At 39.1% G+C, this 22,521-nt stretch overlaps 1 protein-coding gene across 18 annotated transcripts in view; it reads right to left on the bottom strand.

Moving 5' to 3' along the window:
* ANO5 (anoctamin 5) overlaps positions 1 to 22,521 on the bottom strand; it is a 50,269-nt gene that overhangs the window by 14,022 nt on the left and 13,726 nt on the right. For 4 of the 18 annotated variants that reach the window (XM_046941569.1, XM_046941567.1, XM_046941568.1 and 1 more), the window contains 11 exons: positions 18,486 to 18,533; positions 13,441 to 17,348; positions 12,127 to 12,240; positions 7,757 to 7,825; positions 6,374 to 6,658; positions 5,923 to 6,036; positions 4,708 to 4,823; positions 3,823 to 3,957; positions 2,315 to 2,420; positions 2,165 to 2,225; positions 642 to 793 (listed from right to left, as the gene is read on the bottom strand). In XM_046941569.1, the coding sequence (XP_046797525.1) occupies positions 642 to 793; positions 2,165 to 2,225; positions 2,315 to 2,420; positions 3,823 to 3,957; positions 4,708 to 4,823; positions 5,923 to 6,036; positions 6,374 to 6,658; positions 7,757 to 7,825; positions 12,127 to 12,240; positions 13,441 to 13,512 (1,224 nt within the window). In that variant the 5' untranslated portion in view covers positions 13,513 to 17,348; positions 18,486 to 18,533. Of the gene's footprint in view, positions 1 to 641; positions 794 to 2,164; positions 2,226 to 2,314; positions 2,421 to 3,822; positions 3,958 to 4,707; positions 4,824 to 5,922; positions 6,037 to 6,373; positions 6,659 to 7,756; positions 7,826 to 12,126; positions 12,241 to 13,440; positions 17,349 to 18,227; positions 18,424 to 18,485; positions 18,534 to 21,302; positions 22,158 to 22,521 lie in introns of those variants that run through there. The other 14 variants (XM_040700777.2, XM_040700778.2, XM_015286188.4 and 11 more) reach the window with 7 other exon arrangements.

The following is a 22,521-nucleotide window of genomic DNA, read 5'->3' as shown; positions in this document are numbered from 1 at the left end:
GCACCTGTTTCCAGTTAGCTGAACTAGCTTGGCAAAAATTATCATTTGCTTGAAACTCTTTTCCTGAGCATGCAGAAAGCAATACCTTGACAGGGCTACGCTCAAAATCATAGCACTTCTGTTCAAAGATCTCTTTATAACTGCAGCATGCAAGTTGTTGGTATGACAGCAAGAATGTTAATGCTGAATGCGTAGAGGGGGGAAGGAGAGACAGAAAAACTCACAAGAAATGAATTTAGCATGCTTATTTCCTAATAACAATGGAGAAAGACCTGAAAAACAAGTCTACTGTTGATGTAACAATGATGCTTCCCAAGCTCTGGCTAAGTTCTGTTTTTTTTTCTGAAGACTCTGTTGCCTTTGTTCCTGTTCATTCCAGTCATGGGAACAGTGCAGCCACACCCTGACGGTGCTGCCCTGGGGTTAACAGCCCCCTGGAAGGCAGGGTTATTAGCTGCAGCATGCTAACAGAGCTACGCTGCTGTCAGCTGCTTTCAGCAGAGAAATAATTTCTTCCAACCCAATCCATACATGTTGCATTGATCTCCACCTAGTGATTAGACACAGAACTCACCCACTATCAAACTATCTTGCAGCACACAACTGAATGTGCGTTTGTGTCCTCCCAGTCTGTATGTTACCTGAGTTACGGGATTCTTCTTCTTTTGGGTACATTTGGCCTCATACTCTGGCCTCAGCTGGAGTTGTTGCTGTTCCTCTTCAAAATCAACCAAATCCCACTCATATTTCAATCTTGCTTGCCGCCTCTTCCAGAACTCCAAAAAAAGTGTAACTGTTGGATGTGTTAAGTATAGTTAAAACAGAGCAGTGAACAACCTTCTGAACCAACTAAGCTTGTTTCTGTACTGGCTCCTATTCTTCAGGCTATTATTTTCTCTCACAGTATGACTCATCTATTTTTATTGCGTACCTTTTGAATTTCAAAGCTAAGACTTAAACACAGATTAAGTACATTTATTAGTTAATTTAACTCCAGAAGAGGATGAAATAGGAAATGCCAAGACAGGAAATGGCTATTGGCATGGTTATAACAACCATGCTCAATTACAGCTGTCATTACTTCTCACAGACAAATAATAATACAGAATTAGCAAAAAGAACACTGTGATAATTCAATTAATTGCTTGTGTATAACTGTAACACGTGGACAACTGTTACAAGTAAGCAGAGCTTTTTTCAAATATTACATTCAAGGATTTTTTCATTGCTTTTGGATGGTTATTTAATATGATGGTCATTCTAGAGACAGGGGACATTCAATGCTTTGTATGGTCAAAAGGGAGCTTAGCTTTAAGTTTGTTGTTTAATAACATTATATAGATAGATAGATATCAGAAGGAACTCATTTCATACATAAACAGCTATAAAAGTTATATGATAATACAATGTTTTAAAAGCTTCCTGTAAACTAATTTAAAATGTAAACCTTTGGTCATCTGATTGCTCTTACTTGAGGTGGAGAGACTCCAAAGCTTATACAGCCACAGAAAACCTTATCTTTCGCAGTTCTAAAGTCTTTTCCTGGTATTTCTCGAATGAGTAATCTACGTCACTCAAAGGCTAGAGCTTACAACCACAGCAAGTTTAGGAAAACAGTGATACAAAATCATCTTATTCAAAATAATTTTTTTGATAAAACTCTGACAAGATGACTTGCTAGATCCTTCGATAATGAATACATTAGCACACAGATCTGTGTCTGTTAGTGGAAGATTTATAACTAAGTCTTCAATTTGGTTACATCTCACATAGTGTTCCACCCAGAAGACATGGTATTTAGCAAATGAGAAATAACAACCTTGGTATCCTGCATCTATAAAGATGTATCAACTTCAGGAAAAGACCTTATATACAAAAATGATTTAATCTTAAAGTCTGAGCCAGTTTCAGTTATTTTGAGCCCACGGTTACAGGCAGTCTCAGAAAATGCATCTATTTCCAAATCATCAAAACCCACTGTAATCTATAAACTTCACTGGAACAGAATCCAAGTGATTTTCATCCTAACATTACTGCTAATAATCACTTCTGCACTGGAGGCAGGATATTGAAGCCATCCACCCTCTTTCTTCACACCTCTCTCAACAGTTTTGCCAAGATTTCTCTACTGCTTGACCTAAAACTTATTAGCAGATGTACTCACCCCAAATGCCCATGAAAATGGCAAAAAAAAGAGTTGCCACGTTGTCAAACAAATGGGAATACTGCAACAGAATACAGAGGAAACGTTCAGTAACAAACCCGTTTTCAGCATGAACAAACATGAGAAGGGGCTGAAGAAGCAGGTACAGACCTCTGAGGACTCACAGGTGGTGTTTAGTCTCCAGTACTCACACTCTCGGTCACAAAGAGGACACATGATGATCTCTCCTCCAATTGCAGGATCACAGATCTCTTTGCTGAGAACAGAAATGTTGTACAGTATATGATTTTATAGCATCTTAAGAGCAGCTACATGAAATATATTTCCTCAAAAACAAAGACATTGAAGCTTCTTTTGTTCAAAGCTCAACACCTGCAGCTTAACAGAGAAGCCAAGGGCAAGCCAAGAAAAAGAAGTTGCTACAAGGAGGCTAACTAGCTATTCCCCTGGCTTGGGCCTTCTGTTTTTTTCCAGTAATGAAACAGAAGTCTAAAAGGAGCTGTACAGCACTGCTCTTATGTGAGATACAAACCATGTTATTTCACATCAGGTTAGTAAGATGCCCACAACACCTTTTCCAAAAGAAGAGGTGTTAATTCAATTTGCCATCTACAGTATGATTTGCTACTTACATTTAACAAGTGAGTGAGTGAATTTTATAATGCTGTGTATACCTCTCCTGTCCAGAGAAAACTAAACATATATGGCACTATTCCCCAGTGAATTCTGAACGTAACTAGTGCAAGTCTCACAGTGACAGAATAGAATAGTACAGATGACAGCAATTGTATTCTGTGTAGAGATAAATGTAGACAAAAAGCTAGCTCCTGAGTTCTAATTTGCAACCTTTCGCAATTTAAACTCAACATTTTATTAAAGACTGACATAATCAAGTCATCTCTGATGGCAGAACACTGCTGACCTGTACTGCACTCATGCTTCTAGTAGTCAGCAAAAATGATGACCTACATAAAAAGGTCAATAGATACTCCATGAGACAGACTAAAATATAAAAGCGTAATGCAATGATATACACTTGAAACAATTTTGAGACATGTCAGTGGTATTCTTTAGACCTTATATATTGTAGGTACTCTGATATTAGAAGCTGTTGCCAAATGGCAATAAAACTCTGCTTTTCGCCAACAAGTTGAGTTTCACATTTCCAGCCCTTGGCAAAGGCAGAAAGGCTTGCTTTTGCTTAGATTTTTGTGTGCTTTCTGCTGGACTGCAGGAGCTGCTGTCTGATCTCAGTGCAGCTGAGCATCTCAAAGGCATCTTTTCACACAGAGGGTGGTGATGCACTGGAACAGGTTGCCCAAGGAGGTTGTGGATGCATCCCTGAATGCATTCAAGGCCACAGGCTGGATGTGGCTCTGGGCAGCCTGGTTTAGTGGATGGCGACCCTGAACATAGCAGTGGGGGTTGAAACTAGATGATCATTTCAACCCAGGCCAATCTATGATTCTAATAGTTACAAGTTTTCCTCTGACTATTCAGCATCATTTATATCAATGTAGGTAGGTGAAAAACAAAAGTGTCTGTTGAGTTTAAAAGTTCGTTACCTGTCTACATGTTATCTTTCCACATGAACAATGTTTTTGCTTTACTTAGCTTTTACCATTGCAAGCTCAGGAGATTTTTAACATTACACTCACCTGCTCATATTTTCATCCATTGTAAACAAGCCATAAAGAAAACAGATTACGCCAACAACTGCAGCAAGGAATAACATCTCAGTGTAAAATCCTAGCCAGGCAAAATAGATTCCAATCTTTTCACCATAGTACTTCCTGTGTACAAAAAAAACCCCAAACAAACAAAAAAACGAAATCAATGAAACAATTTGAATGAATAAAATACATGGCCTCTTTTGACCCCCTTTCCCCACTCCCACATCCTCCACCAAGAGCTCCAGCATCAATCATTCTCTCCCCAGAGGATAATGTAAATGAAGATGCAGTTTTTTATTCTCCATGGAGTCATACAAACGGGCACAACTGTTTTGACCACACAGTTAGAATGTAAAGGTAGTTTATCACAGAAATAGAACTGGTTGTGTAGCAGAAGGGCAGCTGCAAGCCATGAATTCAGTAATGCGGTTTTAATTAAGCCAATATGAGCTGAATCAAAGAAATCTTGGGTAAGGTTAGCATAACTTCAGGTCTAACACTGAGTTATGACTCAAGCTTCAGAAAATGATTTCATTGACATTCTAGGTTGAAATTTGCAAATTTCAAGCAATTCTTTAAAAATTGTGGCAGATATTGATTATAAAATGAATGATATTCTTTATATTTGTTCACATCTATCAATCCCAGGAGTGCTGGCTAGACCGGATAAGGCTTTATTTACAAACAGCATTTTCCCAGTTGCTAGTTAAAATGCAAACTACGTCCTCCAAGGACTCAGTGCCCTCTTATGTGTCTGATTCTCACTAGGTCTTCATCCAATAAAAATTTCCCAGCAAGAAAAAATACAAATCTGTAAGCTTATTATATTCAATTGGCTTTTACTGTAATACAAAGGAGACAATATTTTACCTGATGAGATCCAAAGGCTGCTCTTTGTAGAAGCGCAAGAAACGGGCCCACTCCATGTACAGCGTGTATCTCTCATTGTCACAGTTTGGATCACTTGCCTTTTTCCAGTACTGGCACTGTGAGCAAATCAGAGGAAAGGCAAAACAGCTCATAGACATATTCAAACACTAAATTGAAAGAAGTGAGCATTAATAATGACATACATGTCTTAACAAGCAATTAAATTAACTTTCAATTCACTCAACCATGCTCTCCTTCAGCACTTTAAGTAGAAACTTCTTCATATACACATGTTCTAAGATAATTTGCATTTTCAGTAAACATCTTAGACATTAAAACAACCTGTATTGTATGGAGCAACTTCACGCTATGTTACACCAAAAATGCACTAGTACAGCACGTGTACTATGATACTCATTTGCTCCAGTAGGTTCTTGCAGTAAATGGTTTGTCCCTTTACACTTGTGCAGCACATGCAGCTGCAGAAGTTCCCAGAAACAGAAAAACACCATTTCACTCCCAATTCATGAAAAATAATAGAAATTTAAATCCTTTCGTCTGTAGCTCAGAAGCAGTCTCTCATAAATTTCACAGCTGAAAGCATTTCACTGAGAGCTGTACTGCCAGAGAATGTAAATCAGAGCTGTCCCATGCCCCTTGTCATTGTATTAGCATATACTCAGTGCTGTGTTTTTTTGAAGTTGAATGAAAAGACGCACAAAATTAAATTCTGACACTAATTTAGTCTAGTAATGTTCATCATGTATAGAAAAGATATTCACAGCACTACACCTTACTTTTTTTTTGGTGCTCCCAACAGTAGGAGGTACTTTCTGGCAGCAATACAGCCTAGAGTCTCATTAGCTACACTCTCTCCCTATAAACTTACATTTATCTTTCTAACATATTACCACATAATCTGTATCATAAACATCATAGGGATATACTATGGAATAAATTTCCTAGAAATTATGGGACTGACTTTTTAAAGTAGACCCTAGAAACTCATCAGTGGGAAGAAACCTCTCAGAACATAAAAGCCCAGCAGTACAACTGGCAGATATTTCTTGTGTACAGCGAAACAGAATCAATTACTAGGACAAATCAAAAGGGTTTGTGCACATTTTCATTTCTTCTGTAAACAGCAATATCACAGTAGGTGAAAGATAGAAACATCGATAAATACTCAAGAGAGCGGAATGCTAAAATACTTACATCATGAAGAGGGTAAGCAGCTGAATAGGTGCCATTATTCAGCAGTCTTTTAATCCCAAACTTCTTCTTCCCTTCTTCTGTTCCATACGGACAACGTGTAAGTATATAATTAACCTGAGATTCAAACACATGAATTTCAGTCCTTTCCTGCTTTAAGGCCACTTAACAGAACTCTAATGGCTGTGAACCGTGTGTAATCTGCAAGAATAACATGTGAAGGAAAAAGTAGTTCTTCAGAAGGCCCTTCCCTGCATGACCTGTCCTGGAGAAGTACAGAAGACCTACTCTTAAATACACTAATTCAGCATTCCAAGAAAGCTGTGCAGACATCCAGGCTTCCTTGTATTTACCCACAGGCACAACAGCTTACATTCTCCTTTCTTGAACATATATTCCTACAGTCAGTGTAAATTAACATGTAAATTAAAGTGGACAGAAGTCGCATACGTACTATTCTGTTTCGCATGGATGGCGAGAAGAAAGTGCTTTCATCATTAATGAGGTACAGCTCCTGCTTATCTTTGCTGAACGGTGCTGTGAAATAATCCGGCTCCGGGTGCATCACCTTCTCAGGCAGCCTGAATGGCGTAAGCATGCAGTCCAGGGGGTTCTCCACCATTGAGGGAATGTCATTTTCCCTGATGGGAACTTTAATGTTCAGCACTTCTGCATATGTGATCAGAACCTCCCATGGGGCATGGATCTTCACAAAATAAATTTTGCCATCTTCAGATTCCTGCCCCACAGAAGTTAAAGCTGACATCAGAATTACTGTGTTTTACTGCAAGATTTATTAGTATAGCTGCTTATTTCTTATTACAGTTTTGAAAGCTTCTCATTTTTTCAGACTAAGTTTTAAACGTTGAATAGGTTATGTGAATGGCTGACTGTTAATGCAGATAACCTTTACACTGTTCAATGCTTTTCAGATTACATTCACCTTGCACTGCAAGGCCCGAGCACACTCACTGCATGCTGAAGGCATTGGAAATGTGATGGTTAACTGTGCAGCGCTGCCACTTGGCAGCCCAGCACTCCTGCAGGTTCTCAGGGTGTTTTGTTTCCTGGAGGAGCAGTTCTTATACAGCAAAGCAGATCAACACTATCAAGAGCTGCAACATCCATTACAGCCCTGCAGCTATGATAAGGAATAATCTTATCATGAGGTGTCACCGTATGTATGTCCTTGTAGCATGTCACATATATATGCACATAGAAGAAAGCAGCCATCAGATAATATAACATATTGCTCCATGAATCTCCATCTCAGGCTGTAGAGCCTGGATTCCACCACAGGTTATTTTGCCTTACTCAGTTTCTGGCAGAAAGAAAAATCCAAGATGCTGCTGCAGAATCAGCATCTTCTGCTCTCCACTTAAAACCCAAACAGTAACACTGATAGAATGTCCTGAAGTTGCTACACCAGGGTCTGTCCTCATTGAACTGCCATACCCAGTGAGCAGATGTTAATCTACTTGCTGTCTCCCAGATATGTTGCTAACTGGTGAGATTACATCTAGCTGTAAGCATACTTCCCCTACACACAGGTTTAAGCTAGTCTGGAAGTGATTTCTTTTTGTTATGAATTCAAAAACAATCACTTCCTCCTGAAACACAATGGCTTTCTTTGCACAATCCTTAGGAATGTGCCTGGAAAAATAATTCCACTAGACAAACATAGCTAGACTTAACTAAGTCACGCTCCACTGAAATCTGCTAGAGCTTTTTGTAATTTTTCTCACAAGGTAACAAAGTGCTGTATGCTAAGTACTTATCTGCAGGTCTCTTTGATTAGTACTAGCTTTTCTCAAGTTGCTTTTTCTCCTTTTCCTACCTTCTTGTCTTCTGTTTCTAGTTCCAAACCAGCCTTCTGCAAATTGCTCTCAAATTCTTTTCTTCTTTCCTGAAGAGAAATAAACACGTTTTATTTGCTGGCTGACTCACAATGGCTCCTAACCCACTGGTTAGGAACAGGCTTGTACACTGTGCTGTCCTGTTAAGTGGACAAGCAAGCCAAGTCTTGAACATTTCTGAGTTGGTGCAAACGTTATCACTAAAATCCAGCAATATTTCTAGTAGAATGAAAAAAATAGATAATAAGAAAAAATTTGGAAGCGTTCAGGTTAGGGTTAACATTATCTGTTAATGTTTACAGTGCCTCCAGTTTAATAACACTGCCTGATGCAAATGTTCAGGTACCGTCTGCAGACAATTCAACGTGTTTCATAAACAGCTTAGCAGGACAGCTAGATAAGACTACAGAATCATCATGTGGGAGCCCAAATGTGCTTTGCCTGTGTCAAGACAGCATGGACTTCAGGCAGAGATAAGTAACCGTGCCTGTGGCAGTATGCGACAGGCGTGGAGGTATCCTGCTTGAGTCCTGTACTTCTGCCAGTAATTGTAGGCAGTGTCTTCAGGCAAGAACATTTTCTTCCCCTCCTTCTCCGCAGTTTTTGCTTATATTGAGAGACTGAATTAATTTCCCTTTAATTGCATAAAATTTGCTGAAGAAGTGCCAGAATAACTGCAAGCTATACTAAAATTGAGCCCTGGCCTCATTAGAAAAGCACCAGCTGGACAACCAGTTGATTTCTTGCTAAAACTTGCAATGATGTCATGTGTTCTCTACCACAGTCTTACATGAAGTTTTTTAAACACACACATGATGAAGGAAAAAAAAGCCAGCCCAGTTTCCAGCCAATTCCCTGTTACTGTTTCTGGGAGGAGCATGCTGCCCTATTTACATTAGAGTTTGCATAAAGTACTTGGATCAGTAAATGCAGACTGAAGAACAGCTCACAGATCTATGCTAAAATGCATCGATACATTTACTATGTTACTAGCAAGGCTCTACTTTATCTCTAACATCTCATTTTGCCAAATATATTTAGTGATTAGATTAGACACTTAGATAACCTAGCAAATAGGGTGAGCTTCATATCCAAAGAGACATGCTGTTCTGGATGCCATTTCCCCCTAACAAAGCACACTGCCTGTGGTCTTTCCTTGGCAGACCCTAGAGGAAATCCAAGCAAGCCAGCTCAGCGTCTCTGCCAAAAGAGATGCACCCAACTCACCCAGCTCCTCCTTAATCAGTGCAGCTTAATCACTGGCACTGCCAAAGGACTCAGCCCTGTCTGACTTTACTTCTCTTACTGTAGGCATAGCAGGATAAATTGAAATGCCCTAATAGAAATCTTACGACCTTGCTCTCTTATGTGCCACCTTCCCTGAAACACTTGTGAATGAACTTCCCAGCTACCTGAAACAACCATCTTTCAAAGGAAATCAATCTGCTGGAAAAACAAAAAACAAAACAACAAAAAAACATTCCCCTCCTTTCTAGCCAAACACTCTATTTCCTCTTATTGTTAGCAAGGACTTAAACAGGACAAAAAGTACCCTTGTCCCAGTGCCATTTTCTTTTGTGTTTTAATATATACATATAACAATCTTATGTTCACTACCTTAGCCATAAAAAGCTACACTTTTGGGGCACACATTTGGGCTTCCACTTCAGACCCTGCCCTGCTATTTCAGAGGGACACAAATACCTCTGTGGAGTGACAGTGGGCCAATCCCCTTCCTCATATTTGCTTTAAGCACAGGTCTTAAACCTCTCAGGAGCACCAGTAAAATACAGAAATCCCGTTTTCTGAGACAACTGTGGTCCATATAGGGTATGGGCAGGCCCATGGGCTTGGGCAGGGTAAGCCCATGGGCTTGGGCAGGGTAAGCCCATGGGCTTGGGCAGGGTAAGCCCATGGGCTTGGGCAGGGTAAGCCCATGGGCTTGGGCAGGGTAAGCTCACCTCCTAAGTGTCTGAGCCCAACAAACTGCCCTGATAAGATTAACAAGACAAGAGCCAAAGTCCAACAGCACTAAAACACCCAATGCAGACGCAACACTGTATTATTAGTTACCCAGGATGCATAGAAAAATCTATTACAAATCTGTTCCTTGGTGACAGAGGAATAAAGCCATTAAGTTTTCCAACATATTCCTTAATCAAACCCTTGCCTTCCTCACTCTTTTCACTTTTCTCTTTCTGTCAGGCAGGAAGCACCAACCTTACAAATAACCATCATGCCCTGGTCCTACGTGAAGCATTTGTTAGATATGTTTTTGGAATGTTATTTATTTTTTCCATATTCTCATACATTTTATGTATCGATAAAATGCTCTCTGACTCTCTGCTAGAGGGTTAAAGGAAAAAGAAAGCTACTATCTCACCAAAATATCATCATAATTTTGGTCTACAGTGATCTTGCGGTTAAGATTTATTAATGTAGACTATGAAAGGCAAATTCAAAATAGACTTCAAGCGGGACAGTTTCTGGAAACGCCAGAGAAGTGATGGTGCTTGTTCTGCAGGAAGCTAAGGGGGAAGATAAACAGCCAGCCTCTTGCATTTGTATCAGGGCCATGTTGAAACACACAAAGGAGTTATTCAGTGCCCTCTTAGAAATGCAGAATAAGGCAAGAATAAGGAAATAGAACCCTTTGTCAGAACTGTTTTTCTCTTCTGATGAACACTTGCGTTTTTAGGTGTTGCATTTTGATGCATCACTGTGCTGTAGTAACAGAAAGTGTGCCACTGCCAGCACAGGATCTCAATCAGATTCCACAACCTGTGCTACATCAATATTTAAACAATGACAGCACAGTACTCCTGAACACAAAAACCTGCATTCATTTAATGGCATGTTCACTGTATAAAGGTCTTTGCTGGACATAAACATAGGGTACATTTTGTTTTCTCCAAAGATTCCCAAGGACCATGTGAAAGGTGATGTGCCGTACCACTGAAACCTGCAGAGCTGACCTGCACAGACACAAATCACAGGCCTTCCTTCAAGGAGTTGCCAACTCTTGTGGTAAGAGACATACAGAATTAAATCCCACAAAACTTGATGTAGGTATGTTCTGCAATTTCACAAGACAAAGGCTTCTTCCTATCAAATGCATCTTTACCTCAAAGAGGAACTATAACATTAGCCGCTAGTTTTCATGTGTTTTTTTTTTTCCTTTCAATGTGAATCTTTCAGTAAATAATGACACACTGGCTAAGATCCCTGCCACCCGCTAACAAGCAATAAGAAGGAAAATGCTGCAACAACAAGGATGAGTAATTAGACTGAGCAACTGGCTCATTTTCCTTCTAGCTTTAGGTATTACCTAAAATAGTCCCCACTTCTTCCCTCTTACTATTTGAATATGACTAATGGGAAAGGTTTATTTTAAGAGTTGCTTTCACTTATTTTGCATCAATATATATCGCCCCTCTCTACACTGACTGGTCTTCTCTTCATTCTTTTTAACATGCATTTTACTTTATGGTAGAAAAAGGAATCTAGCTAGGATTATGGCCTGACAAAGAAGTAAGGTGGGTTTGATAAAGCATGCCTTTGTAAGAACCTACGATGCCACAGGAAATGTTGCCATTCAGGCAACTAGATCTTGCTGGGAAGCCCAAGGATGATCACCAATTGACATTTTAGAGGCAGTCCATGCTTGCTTGTTCCAACTATAGTGTACTTTGTTCCATAAGAGGTTCCTTACCAAAGTCATATTAAGTATTTTACTACAACAGTGAGATCAGGTATGTAGAGCAAATCAAATCCAAGCAAAAGCTCAGAGAGGAGGTGCTGTACTTGTTCAGTAACAAAGAGTCCTAAAGAAGTCTTAAAAGGAGAACTGTGTGGATTCTTGCATGGATTTTAATCTAGCTCTCTTTCTGCTAAATGAAGATAAGGATGAAAAATCAAAACACTGCCCATTTATACAGAAGGATATACGTTACTGATACAAGTAACTTGGATAATAACTAATTTAGAAGCAAATTCCTTCATTAACACTATACAGATACAGGCCCACTAAGACCTCACCTGTTTCTAAGATTATTAAAAGAAAGCAAAATCATTTGGCATTAAATTGTTAAATTGACTGTATAATATATCGAACAACCCGAGCAACTAAGTGATCAATTCAGTAAATGAAGTCCCCCCAAATCCAATAAAATTGATTCCTAATACACAACAGTACATTACACAAATTTCTGTACACGGAATGGCGTTTTACACATTTAAGAGATCTTTTTACAAAGTTCAGTTCCAGCTGAGTGCAGTGATTTGAAAGGCTTAGCAATTGATATTTAGGTTACAATAGATAATAGATGACACCTCAAAAAAGCAAACTTACCAACTTCTTTTCCCATTCCTTATTAAGATCATCCACGTAGGAGAGAACAAAATCAATCCTCCTCACACCATCCCTGAAGAATATTGAATCTTTGCTTTCATGTCTTTTGTCAATCTATGGAAGATACAGGCACATGATTAAGAATCAAGTATTGCTGTTGCTTGAAAATAACAGAAGGCATAGCAGTTTCGTTAAAGTTGCCTCAGTTTTTCAGTTTCTTCACAGCTGAAGGCAAGTTTTAACAAGGCCTATATTCAGTTGCAATCATTTTCACATTAACTGACTATAACCACAAACGTCATGTGTAAATAACTGGTATACAAAGAGTAAATACACTACATGCTAGCATAGTAATGCCTGTGAACAATGTTATCATTTCCTCTTGCGCTTTTCAGAATGTGTCACAAATTATCAAGACAAGCGTTATTCAGCAGTACGAGTTTTTCTGCAGTTAGCAGGAACACCACTCTGCACCAAAGCATTGGAGAACACAGCTCATCAACTTGAAGCAAGCAGCAAGAAGTGAAACCCATACATCTTTTTCTATGCAACGAAGAGTCACTAAGGCAAGCCACCACAGAGAAGTATGTCCAAGGAACGATCATATAAAAACTGGTATACAAATGACAAAGTGGTTATATTTCAAAACTGTATATTGACTTCCCTGAAGAAAAAAAATTTAAAAAGAAAGAAAAAAGAAAAAAGAATAAAACCACATTAATACAACAGGGAAATTGATACTCTGATTGTACTATTGAGACTCATGTTTTCATTTATCAGTATATATGAATTTTCTATCAGTAATGTTGATCTTATCCATTAATAGGCTAGAACAACTAATGTTCAGCAAAGAAAGATAATTACCTCCTTCCGTTATGAACGTTAACATTAGGTAATATTATTTACTATTGCATCAACATTCAGGTCTACCAAATTGCCTAAAGGGCTCCAGGTTCACTTGGCAAAGAGTTCTCTATAGCAGATAAACTCAGGGTTAAATTTAACTCCATGCTAAAGCAGTTGGTTTGTTTTGGTTGTTTATTTTTATTTAATGACACAATCAACAAATTGGCATGCAGTTATGTAGAACCCAAGTGGGTTTTCATTTTAGTAGAGCAGGAACAAAAAAGAGTAACTCAGAGATACATCTCTCTCCTTAAACCATAGAGATGCATGTGAAAAAAGGCTCTGGAAAAGCACAAAATATTTGAAATGGTGAACCTCACTCCCAGTTAACAGAAGACACCACACAGTGAAGCACGTTATTACTGCAGCCATCCAAGGCACTTGCAATATCATTCATCACTGTTTTACCCTGAGTCGTCGCTTCAGGAACAGATTATATCTCCTTCCACTCTGCTGGAATAACCAACAAGTAGTTAGCATGCCATCCCTTTCTAAGTCCCAAAGGGAGATGCTTCCAGCAGCACCCCATGCTTGGTGTCAGTGAGCAGTGCTTAACAAAGCCAGAAAACGCCTCCAAGTATCAGCAAAAGCATGACCATCCACAAACAGCATGACTGTGCTTTTTATTAAAGGGAAAAGTGTCCTGGCATTATGATAATAAACTTAGGTTTTTAAACACTTCTGAGAACACTAATTACCACTATTTGGATACTTCAGTGTAGTTTAGAAGAACAGTAAGGAAGGCTTCTTTGAATGTAATTCAAACATGACAACATGAAAACAGAAACAGGCACTAGATAATGAATGGAGCATGCATGGTACTATTACGCCAGTCTTATGTCGGATCTGCTGAAACATAAAAAGAAAACAGAAGTCATGTCATCCCAGAACTGAAAAGGCTACAAGCATAATACCCATGTATTCCAGGAAACATGTTTATGTTCAAATATGCTCAAGTTTGAAAAATAAATGCAATCCCCGTGTTTCCATCATGTTGTACATCTTTATGCCCCTTCACCACCTACACTGGTGCTTCCAAATGTAGCACACAATCAGGCAAGATTCAGATGCCTGAATCAATAATCATGGAATCCAATAAGAGGAAAGGAATTATATTCTCTTTTGTTCATCTCTTACTGTTAAAAAAACAGCTGCGTAATTTGCAGCTGTTAAGTGTTAGCCTGATTAGCGCACAAAACCACACTGAAATCCACACAGTATTAACAGTACTGTAATTATTCAATGTTACAGTTAACTGAAACCTAAGCTGCACTCTAGCAATATCTAATCTCAGGAATTAATGAAAGAACTTCAGGAATTAAAAAGGCAGAGACGCTCGCACAGAGTTTGTCCTTGTGAACCAACAAAAGCCATATACACAAATATAATGACAACTTCAAAAAAGCGCTTGCCAAATGAGTGTCCAAAATTCTTTATGTAGCACAGTTACAACTAGATCACTCCACACAACTGAAGTACTGTTTTATCTTCAGTACCATCCAAGTTTGCTTATTCTCCATGATGTGTTGGAATCCTGCTCAGTGACCAATGGTCTCAGCAGCAATTTAAGAAGATGCAGTAGTCACTTCTGGATCTGCTTTGCAAAGAACACTTCTCGGCTCTCTCCTGTGCATAAATTTATTCATCATGGATAATGACAGGTGTACTCACAAAACCCATAAATTATTCATTCCCAGTGTGCTACATTTGAATTTCACAGGAAGAACAAGATTGATCTTGCATATTCATGCTGTTCTGCACCTTATGGGGCTAAAATGCCTAAAATGGTGATCACTTGCATTGGTTGTATTTGTGAATCATACAACACTATGGATTACATTTTACTTCTTTAGAGGTCTTCTCAGAACCGCATTCAAAATAACTAATTCATGGACAAGCCACGGTTATTAAGTTATACCTCTCATCATAGCAGATGGCCTTTGATGGGCTTCTCCTGTAACAAGTAATCGAATTAAAACTTCCCAGCACAATACAGACAGACTGCAAGCAGAAACTTTTGAATAACTAAATGATAACCAGTGAGGAATTACAGAGGACATGGAGCCAGCCTCCTCTCAGAGGCACATGGTGAAAGCCACAAGTTACAACAAGGAAAATTCCTGTTGGATTTGAGGGAGTGGCTGAGCTGAAACAGGTGAAACAGGTTGCCCAAACTGACTGCATCATATCCATCCTTCGCATCCACAGCTTGACTGACTAAGCAATCACGGCTGGGGGCTGGAGCTACATGACCTTTAAGGTCCTTTCCAACCCAATCCATTCTGTGGTTCTAACCATAGTCTGATCCATGTCTGAAGTTAGCCTGGCCTTGAGGAGGAGACCTCCAGTGCTAATCTCCAACCTAAGTCACTGCATGACTCCATGAAGCAATGTGACACTGCTCAGCATGCGCCAGTGCTTCCAGAAGATGAATAAAGCAGATCGACAAGGACTACTCATTGTCCTGAAGTCATATATAAATTTTCCCAGCCTCACCATCTCTCTAAAGGTCAAGTGACTACATAGCATCTGGGCAGATGAGTTGAATACACTAACATCCTGTCTATATTTTCTTTTCACCTAACTACAAGATAACCAAGCACATATGAACTATACCAATCATCATAGTTGATCTTGTGATTAATTGTTAGCTTGCCTAGACATCTGCCTGAGGTCAGAGCAAACAACCTTGCTAAACCACCCAGCAATCTCAGTAAGCAGACTGCCACCCCATAAGAGATGAACTGCAGCCCTGCAGCAGGAGTTCCTGACTCATGGGGGAGACTGAAATGTCAGTGTGGACATAAACAAAGCTCAGCTCAACACAAAGTGAAGCTGTCAAATATTACAATGACTCCTGCCCAAACAGATTTAGATGAAGTGTGTAAATGCCAGTCGGCGGTCATGCTCTAAACTGAGATCCCTTCAAACTTCCTCACATGCTAACCGCTCTCCAAGTACTCCAGGAGCAGGCCTGACCGCCTCCTCCCGCAGGGGTTCAGATATGCTCTGCCATGTCCAAAGCAAACAAGACCTTCACCACTAAGAGCAGGGGTGAGCAGGCAGCTGGAAGTGCTGGCAAGCACTGGGAGCCTTAATAAAGTGCCTCAGAGAAACAGCTCTGGGCTGAAGCTGAGTGACACAGGCTGTAGTAAATGTTTCCTTAGCCTTACTGACTCACCTGAACAGGCACCTGACCTTGCTTAATACAGTCAGCTTTTCTTCAGTGCTCCATTACAGTAGCGGAAAAGGATGTCTGTTCTTCAGGTGCCATTATACCAGGCACAGACGATTCAGTCCTGTTTATTCTCTCATGATTCAGAAGGATTTCTATTTCTGGTCACTCACATAACAACGAAGTCAAGTTGCTACATGCTGCTAGGGACAACTCTCTATTATGTAATAAGGTTTTCTCCAAACACACCTTGCTACTCAGTGTTCATCATCTCCATGTCTGGACTTGACAAATAGAAAAGCTCTGCCTAGAGCAATACTTCTCAGAGTAAAATTCAGACAGAAAACTTGAGCTTTCTGAGAGGCCCATGCTGAGAAATGCAGCTTCCAAACACAGCTCTTCCTCCCTCCAGAGTTTCACATGTCACAAAGGTCCAACACTGGGACTGGAGGTTCAGGGGTCAGTGTCTTTCATTGCCTTCTAGTTTACATATCACAAGAGTGGAAAGATCGTTTAGAGCTGTCATTTCAGTAATTAAGTGGTAATGAGCACTAATCCAAGATGCAGAATCTCAGTATTATCTACAGTAGTTATACTACAACGAAGAATCTCCAGCTATGAGTAATGATAAATTATATCAGTAACAGCATCCCCATCAGCACATCTAAGAACTGCATAACCATAGTCCTACATTATCAGGTAATAAAACTTCCTGAGATTACAAGGAAAAAAAATGCAACATTTCATTTACTTGCTTGCAACAAGTTTACGAAGCAATTATTTATTTATTGCATACTTCAGATAGTCTTACACCAATCAGTTTTTATTGTACACACAGTAACAAACCAGAATGACTACATTATAAAACAATTAATCTACTTATACACTAACAATCTGTTGCAGGAAAAAAACCACAACAGAATATAGAAAACCAAACAAAATAAGGGGTTGAAAAATGAACCATAATGCAAGCAAAACATCCAGATGTGAAAGAGCAAGAAAAACCCAGTGGCTTAAAAACAGAATGAACACAATCACTCTGACTGCAAATTTGAGTGCAACGTGCGCAATTTCCTCTTCATGGAAGAAAGTATGTTGACAGCTACAGGTGACGTCCTGATTGGAGTTCTGCTGAAATCAACTGTAACCACCCAATGAAACGCAATTTTGAAAAGCAAAAAAGCTCCTGTAAATGCATTTACTCAACAAGTGCAGATACACAGTGCAAGAAGAAGCAAAAAAGCAAACTCCTCCACAGTTCATGCACACTAAACTCAGCCACTGTTACACCAGAGACCACTTTGCATAAGGTTCACTTCAATATTCTTCCTTTGAGCAACCCAGGTAACTTACCCACTTCCAGAGAGTGCATTTACAACCCTCTGCAGCCCCATTTCCAGTAATGCTTCATGCAAAGTACGAAGTTGCATCAGAAAATATAAACTTTGCTATCATAAGAAACAACGAGAAGCCCCACATCCTTCTGGGAGCTATTTCTGCATCTTTCCAACACTTGCGTTTCAATTCCAAATACACAGAAGCTTAAAAACATGCATTTCAGAGAAGTTTAAGACACTCAGATGTTCACGCTACAAGTCGAATGCGCAGAAAAAAAACCCTTCTCTGGAAGAAAGAAACTATTCAGCAGGAACAGAACAAAGAAAACTAAAAAAGTTTGCTAACAGAGCATATATGTTAATGGAAGACACCAGAGCCCCATGTAAGCAAGCAACTTGAATACACTTCAGCATGTACTTCTCCACTCATGTTAAACAAGTTTTTATATTTTTTTTTCCCTCCATAAAATAATGGAGATTGTTTTCTAACATATTTAGTAATTGCTACCAACATGTAGTAATTAAAACTTATTAAAGTATCATGCTGACTCAGAATCCTGCACGTTATGATAAAAAGGGATCCCAAGTTAATCACACCATAGTCAGAATGCCCTATATCCCATTAACCCAAAAGAATAACAAAAAAACCACAAACTTTCCAGTTTTCTTCACCAACAGTTAACTTGTCAATTTGACAATTTTTCACCATTTGAACCCTTTCAATTACCTTGAATTCATCAATTAAGCCATCACATGATGTGGTCATGAGGCCAACAGACTCAAAAGCCACATCCATTTTTATATGCTAGGAAAGCAATTTTTTTGGAAGGATGGCTTCCTCGAAACTGGAAAATTTTTTAGTGAGGGACCTTTTGGCATATGGTAACAGAAGATGTCACACGAATTCATGCAAGGAAGCATGAATGTTGCTTACTGCTTACCACTTGATGATCGGGGATGAGTAAGGTAGTCTCAGTGCTGTTTAGACCCTGCCAGGGGCATCATGGGAAAAACATAACATTGTTAGCAATGATGCAAAGGACGCTTCAAAAAGAAAAAAAATATTTGAGGACAAACAGTGTAGCTTCTGGTTTAAGTCACTAGAAAGTTATTCTGAGTGATGGTTGGGATTTTCAGTTCAGATAGTCAAAGTTTGAGCAGAAAGCAGAAAGAGTCCCTAGCCTACAGTGATTACAAGTTCACTGACTTCTTCATTTTTATTTTCAATGAAGCCTTCACTTGAGAGAAACCACACAGGTCTATTCATATAATTTTGTGAAACAAACACTACTTTTAATCCTGTTTATGTTGAACTAATGCAAATACACCTTTTCCATTCTTCATTAATGATACCACCCCTGAGCATTTGCTCATCTAAGCAAAAATACTCTTTTCTGAACTCAGTCAAATAAACAGAAAGATATATATATATATTTTTGCAGAAAATCCACATGAGAAGCAGTGCCAATACAATGGCTCTACTGTTCTTTTATCTTAAGACAGTCTAAACAGGATTTACAAATCTAACCCTCATGTTACTGATGCTACTGAAAAAACCCAGCTGAACATGAGCCACCAGTATGCCCAGGTAGTCAAGAAATACAACAGTATCCTGGTGGAGACACTATCCCTGCAGGTTTTCAAGAAACATGGAGATGTGGCACTGAGGAACATAGTTAGTGGGCATGGTGGGGATGGGTTGGACCAGATGACCTTTGAGATTTTGTCAAGCCTTAATGATTCTATGATTTGTGGAGCAATGTACATTGAGATACTTGAAATACTTAGTTGGAAAGTTTTCTCCAGGTATGTTATGCAAATATTAGCCATGTAAAGCACTGTACAAACTGGAAACGAGTGGAAGCACAACCTTGCCTTTCAGTGATCTCCTGAGGCTCCTGACCTGTGCATGTCAGAAGCCATCCATCAGCTCTTCTTCCACCCCTCCTTCCTGTACTGCTCCTGCTCACAGCTTCTCATCTCAGCCATGGTAAGGTGCCAACATGGGCCTTAGCCATCCTTGAAGAGCTGCCCACACAGCTTTACTCAAAGACAGAGCTTGAATATACCTAGTGAAAGAGTATGCTGTAAAATGAGAGCATACAGTAGGCAAGGTCTAGTCCCTTGTACATCCCTATGCATTTGGTGAACTACTTTCCTACTAATCTAGGGAACTTATTTCACTCTCAGTACAACTGCCTGAAATTAATAAGTCATGGGAGCTAGATGTTCCAGAGTTGCTGATAGTCATCATACCTTTTCTTGTATGTTCAAACTCCTGTAGAGAGACCACTTTTGCACTGCATGCTGAAGTCTATGTACTGCACAGCAGGGCTTTTATCTTAATAGAGTATGATCTCCAGAACAAGAACTAAATAGTGCTTTCAGAAACACTCGAATAACTCCAACTCCTTCAGATAAAAGCCCAAAATTAAACACTTTGACACTCGTGACAGCAGTGTTCACCTGGCCCTTCATGCTTCAAAACCTTCCTAAGTCTAACATATTCTCTCTCTCTAAAGTATTCCTCCATATATTCTTACAAATGTAAATAAACTACAAATGAGTTTGTGTTTTCATCTCCCACAAAACATGATATCAAACGGAATGGACTCATGGTATATTTTTTCTTCTCCCACTGCACAAGCGTTAAGTAGAGGGCAAACAGATTCTCAGTTTTTATTTCATTCATTTTCCCATTTGCCTGAAATCCTTCAGACTCATTTATATATTTCTTGGAACAGGAACTCTATAAAGGCTGATTTAGTAGATTCTTCTTCAAGACTGAATTAGGACAGTTGTCTACCCTAATGGGAGTGGCTGTCTGTGAACTGATTTCACAAAGACATAATTGGAAACAGATCCCTTTGCAGCACCTATCTGATAACATTCCTACCACGTCCCTTTTTCCCCTTTTCGTGTCTGCTATTTGCTGAAAAGATCTCTTTGCCTCCCTGCATGACAAAGCATCTAGAAATGATTCATGCTGTAAAGCTTCTAATATCCAAGTATGTTGAATCCTAAGTGCCCCTTGTTTCTTTTGGCTCTGGGAGTGAAGTAAATAAATAAGGAGACTAATAAGAAGCATATGAGGAAAAAAAAAGTAATAGTAGATTAGAGCACAAACGCAAAATCGTAAGGAAAGACCACAAGCATTTCTGACTGCAGATTTGACTGCTTTCTGAGTTCTGGACTTCATCTGACTTTTGCATAAACATTGACAGGCTTCACCACAGACTGCCTTTCACCTTTTTTTTTTTTTTTTTAAATTTTACTTCCACTGTTCCTTACATACAAATCACTGTAAAGATCACAGAAGTAAGAAATATGCCACTATATTATGGATAATGTTTTCTCTTTAGAATCTAGATGTTAACTTCTCCCAATCCTCCCTGTTTCTCATTTAGCAGTAGTAGATCTAAGGTCTCCTGGCTAAGTAGAAGTATGACATTATCCTAAGTTATGGGGATTTTTGGAGGGGAAGAGAAAAAAAAAGACAGTACAAGCATGCTGTAATTGTGACTTGATGGAAATTCAGGTAATACTCTTCTAATCTTTTTATGAATGAATTCCATTTATGTTTTAAAAATCAGTGAAGTTAGATGGTTTTGAGACTTCAAGTCTTAGTACGAAGTGCACCCAAGTTGCAGGAACATAAATTTAAGTACCTGATAAGACGACACTTACCCACCTATCACCAAAGTAAATTTGTATAACAGAAAAACAGACTAGCCGCCAAAACAACAGAACACACTAACCTGAGTTCAAACAGGTCTTTGCAGAAAGAGGAGAGAGAATGGGTCTTCTCACATGCCAGAATTGATGGCCCTACTCAACTGCTACAGGAATGCGTTAAGGAAAAAGACAAAGGCAAGCTAGCAAAGAACTGGGAAAAGTAAACTGGGAAAGTAAAGTCTTTCAGCTTATAAAGAAGAAACTGAAGTTGTGAAGACATATCAAGATAAAGGATTAGCATTATATGAAAAAAATGAAGCCTATGTTACTGTTGGAATCGATTCATGGAAACACTTTACCTGGATACAAAGGACATTAATCATTACAAACTAGGGCTGTCATGGCTGATTACAGCGCTGGGCAAGATTAGGAACAACTGTACAACTTTATGCCAAGTTTATGTATAGGAAGCAAAAATCTAATGAATGACTGTGTATTAAAGGATACAGGGTAGGGTAATGTAAACAGAGAGAAGTATCAATTTAAACATAACAAGTGTCAGATGACCAGCTGACCTGAAGAAACAACCTATAGCCAAACATGCTGTTTCCTCTTAGGAAGAGAAAAAGTCATTAAGTCAACTACAGACATGTTAGTATGACATTTCTTTGTGGTACTTACAAACAAATTAAGAAAAATTACTAGGTAAGGAACATATTTAAGTAGAAAAAGAGAAAATACAGCATAAATCAACCATGGAGAGCATCTGGAAGGAAAACCAGATATGCCTTTTGCAAGCAGACTCCCAGACAAGAAAATGCTGAAGATGAAAGCCTCCTTTTCTGTAACATTTGAACATCAAAAAAAGTTCAAATCCCATTACCCAAACATTAAATATGTCACACACCCTTTCTCCCACGTCTCCTGCCCTTTCCCACATGAAATTGAATTCTTTCAGGTCTTGGTGAAATGGGCCATCTTCATCTAAACACAGGCACTCAGAAGGAAGTTGGAAACAGCTTCAGACTCTGCTGCCTATCACAGTGCAGTGATTCATACACTGTAATTTGAGATCATATCTGCCTGAGTTCAGTGAAGTATTTTCTATGTCTGTTCAACAAGTTTTTTTCTGGAGAAGATTACTATGGGACTCATACAATAGATGGGGAGGAAGCAGACCGAACACAATAACAGATGAAACATGGTAGATTCATAAAAAACATGTAGGTGATACAGTGCACATGCTAGCAAAACAAAGATCTGTGTAATCCAAGAAGGATGTGGTGTTCTGCCTTCACAGGG

This window comes from Gallus gallus, chromosome 5 (assembly GCF_016699485.2).
Source record: "Gallus gallus isolate bGalGal1 chromosome 5, bGalGal1.mat.broiler.GRCg7b, whole genome shotgun sequence".
Classification (NCBI taxonomy): domain Eukaryota; kingdom Metazoa; phylum Chordata; class Aves; order Galliformes; family Phasianidae; genus Gallus; species Gallus gallus.
Note: the sequence above shows the minus strand (reverse complement) of the source record. Positions and strands in the feature narration are given on the sequence as shown.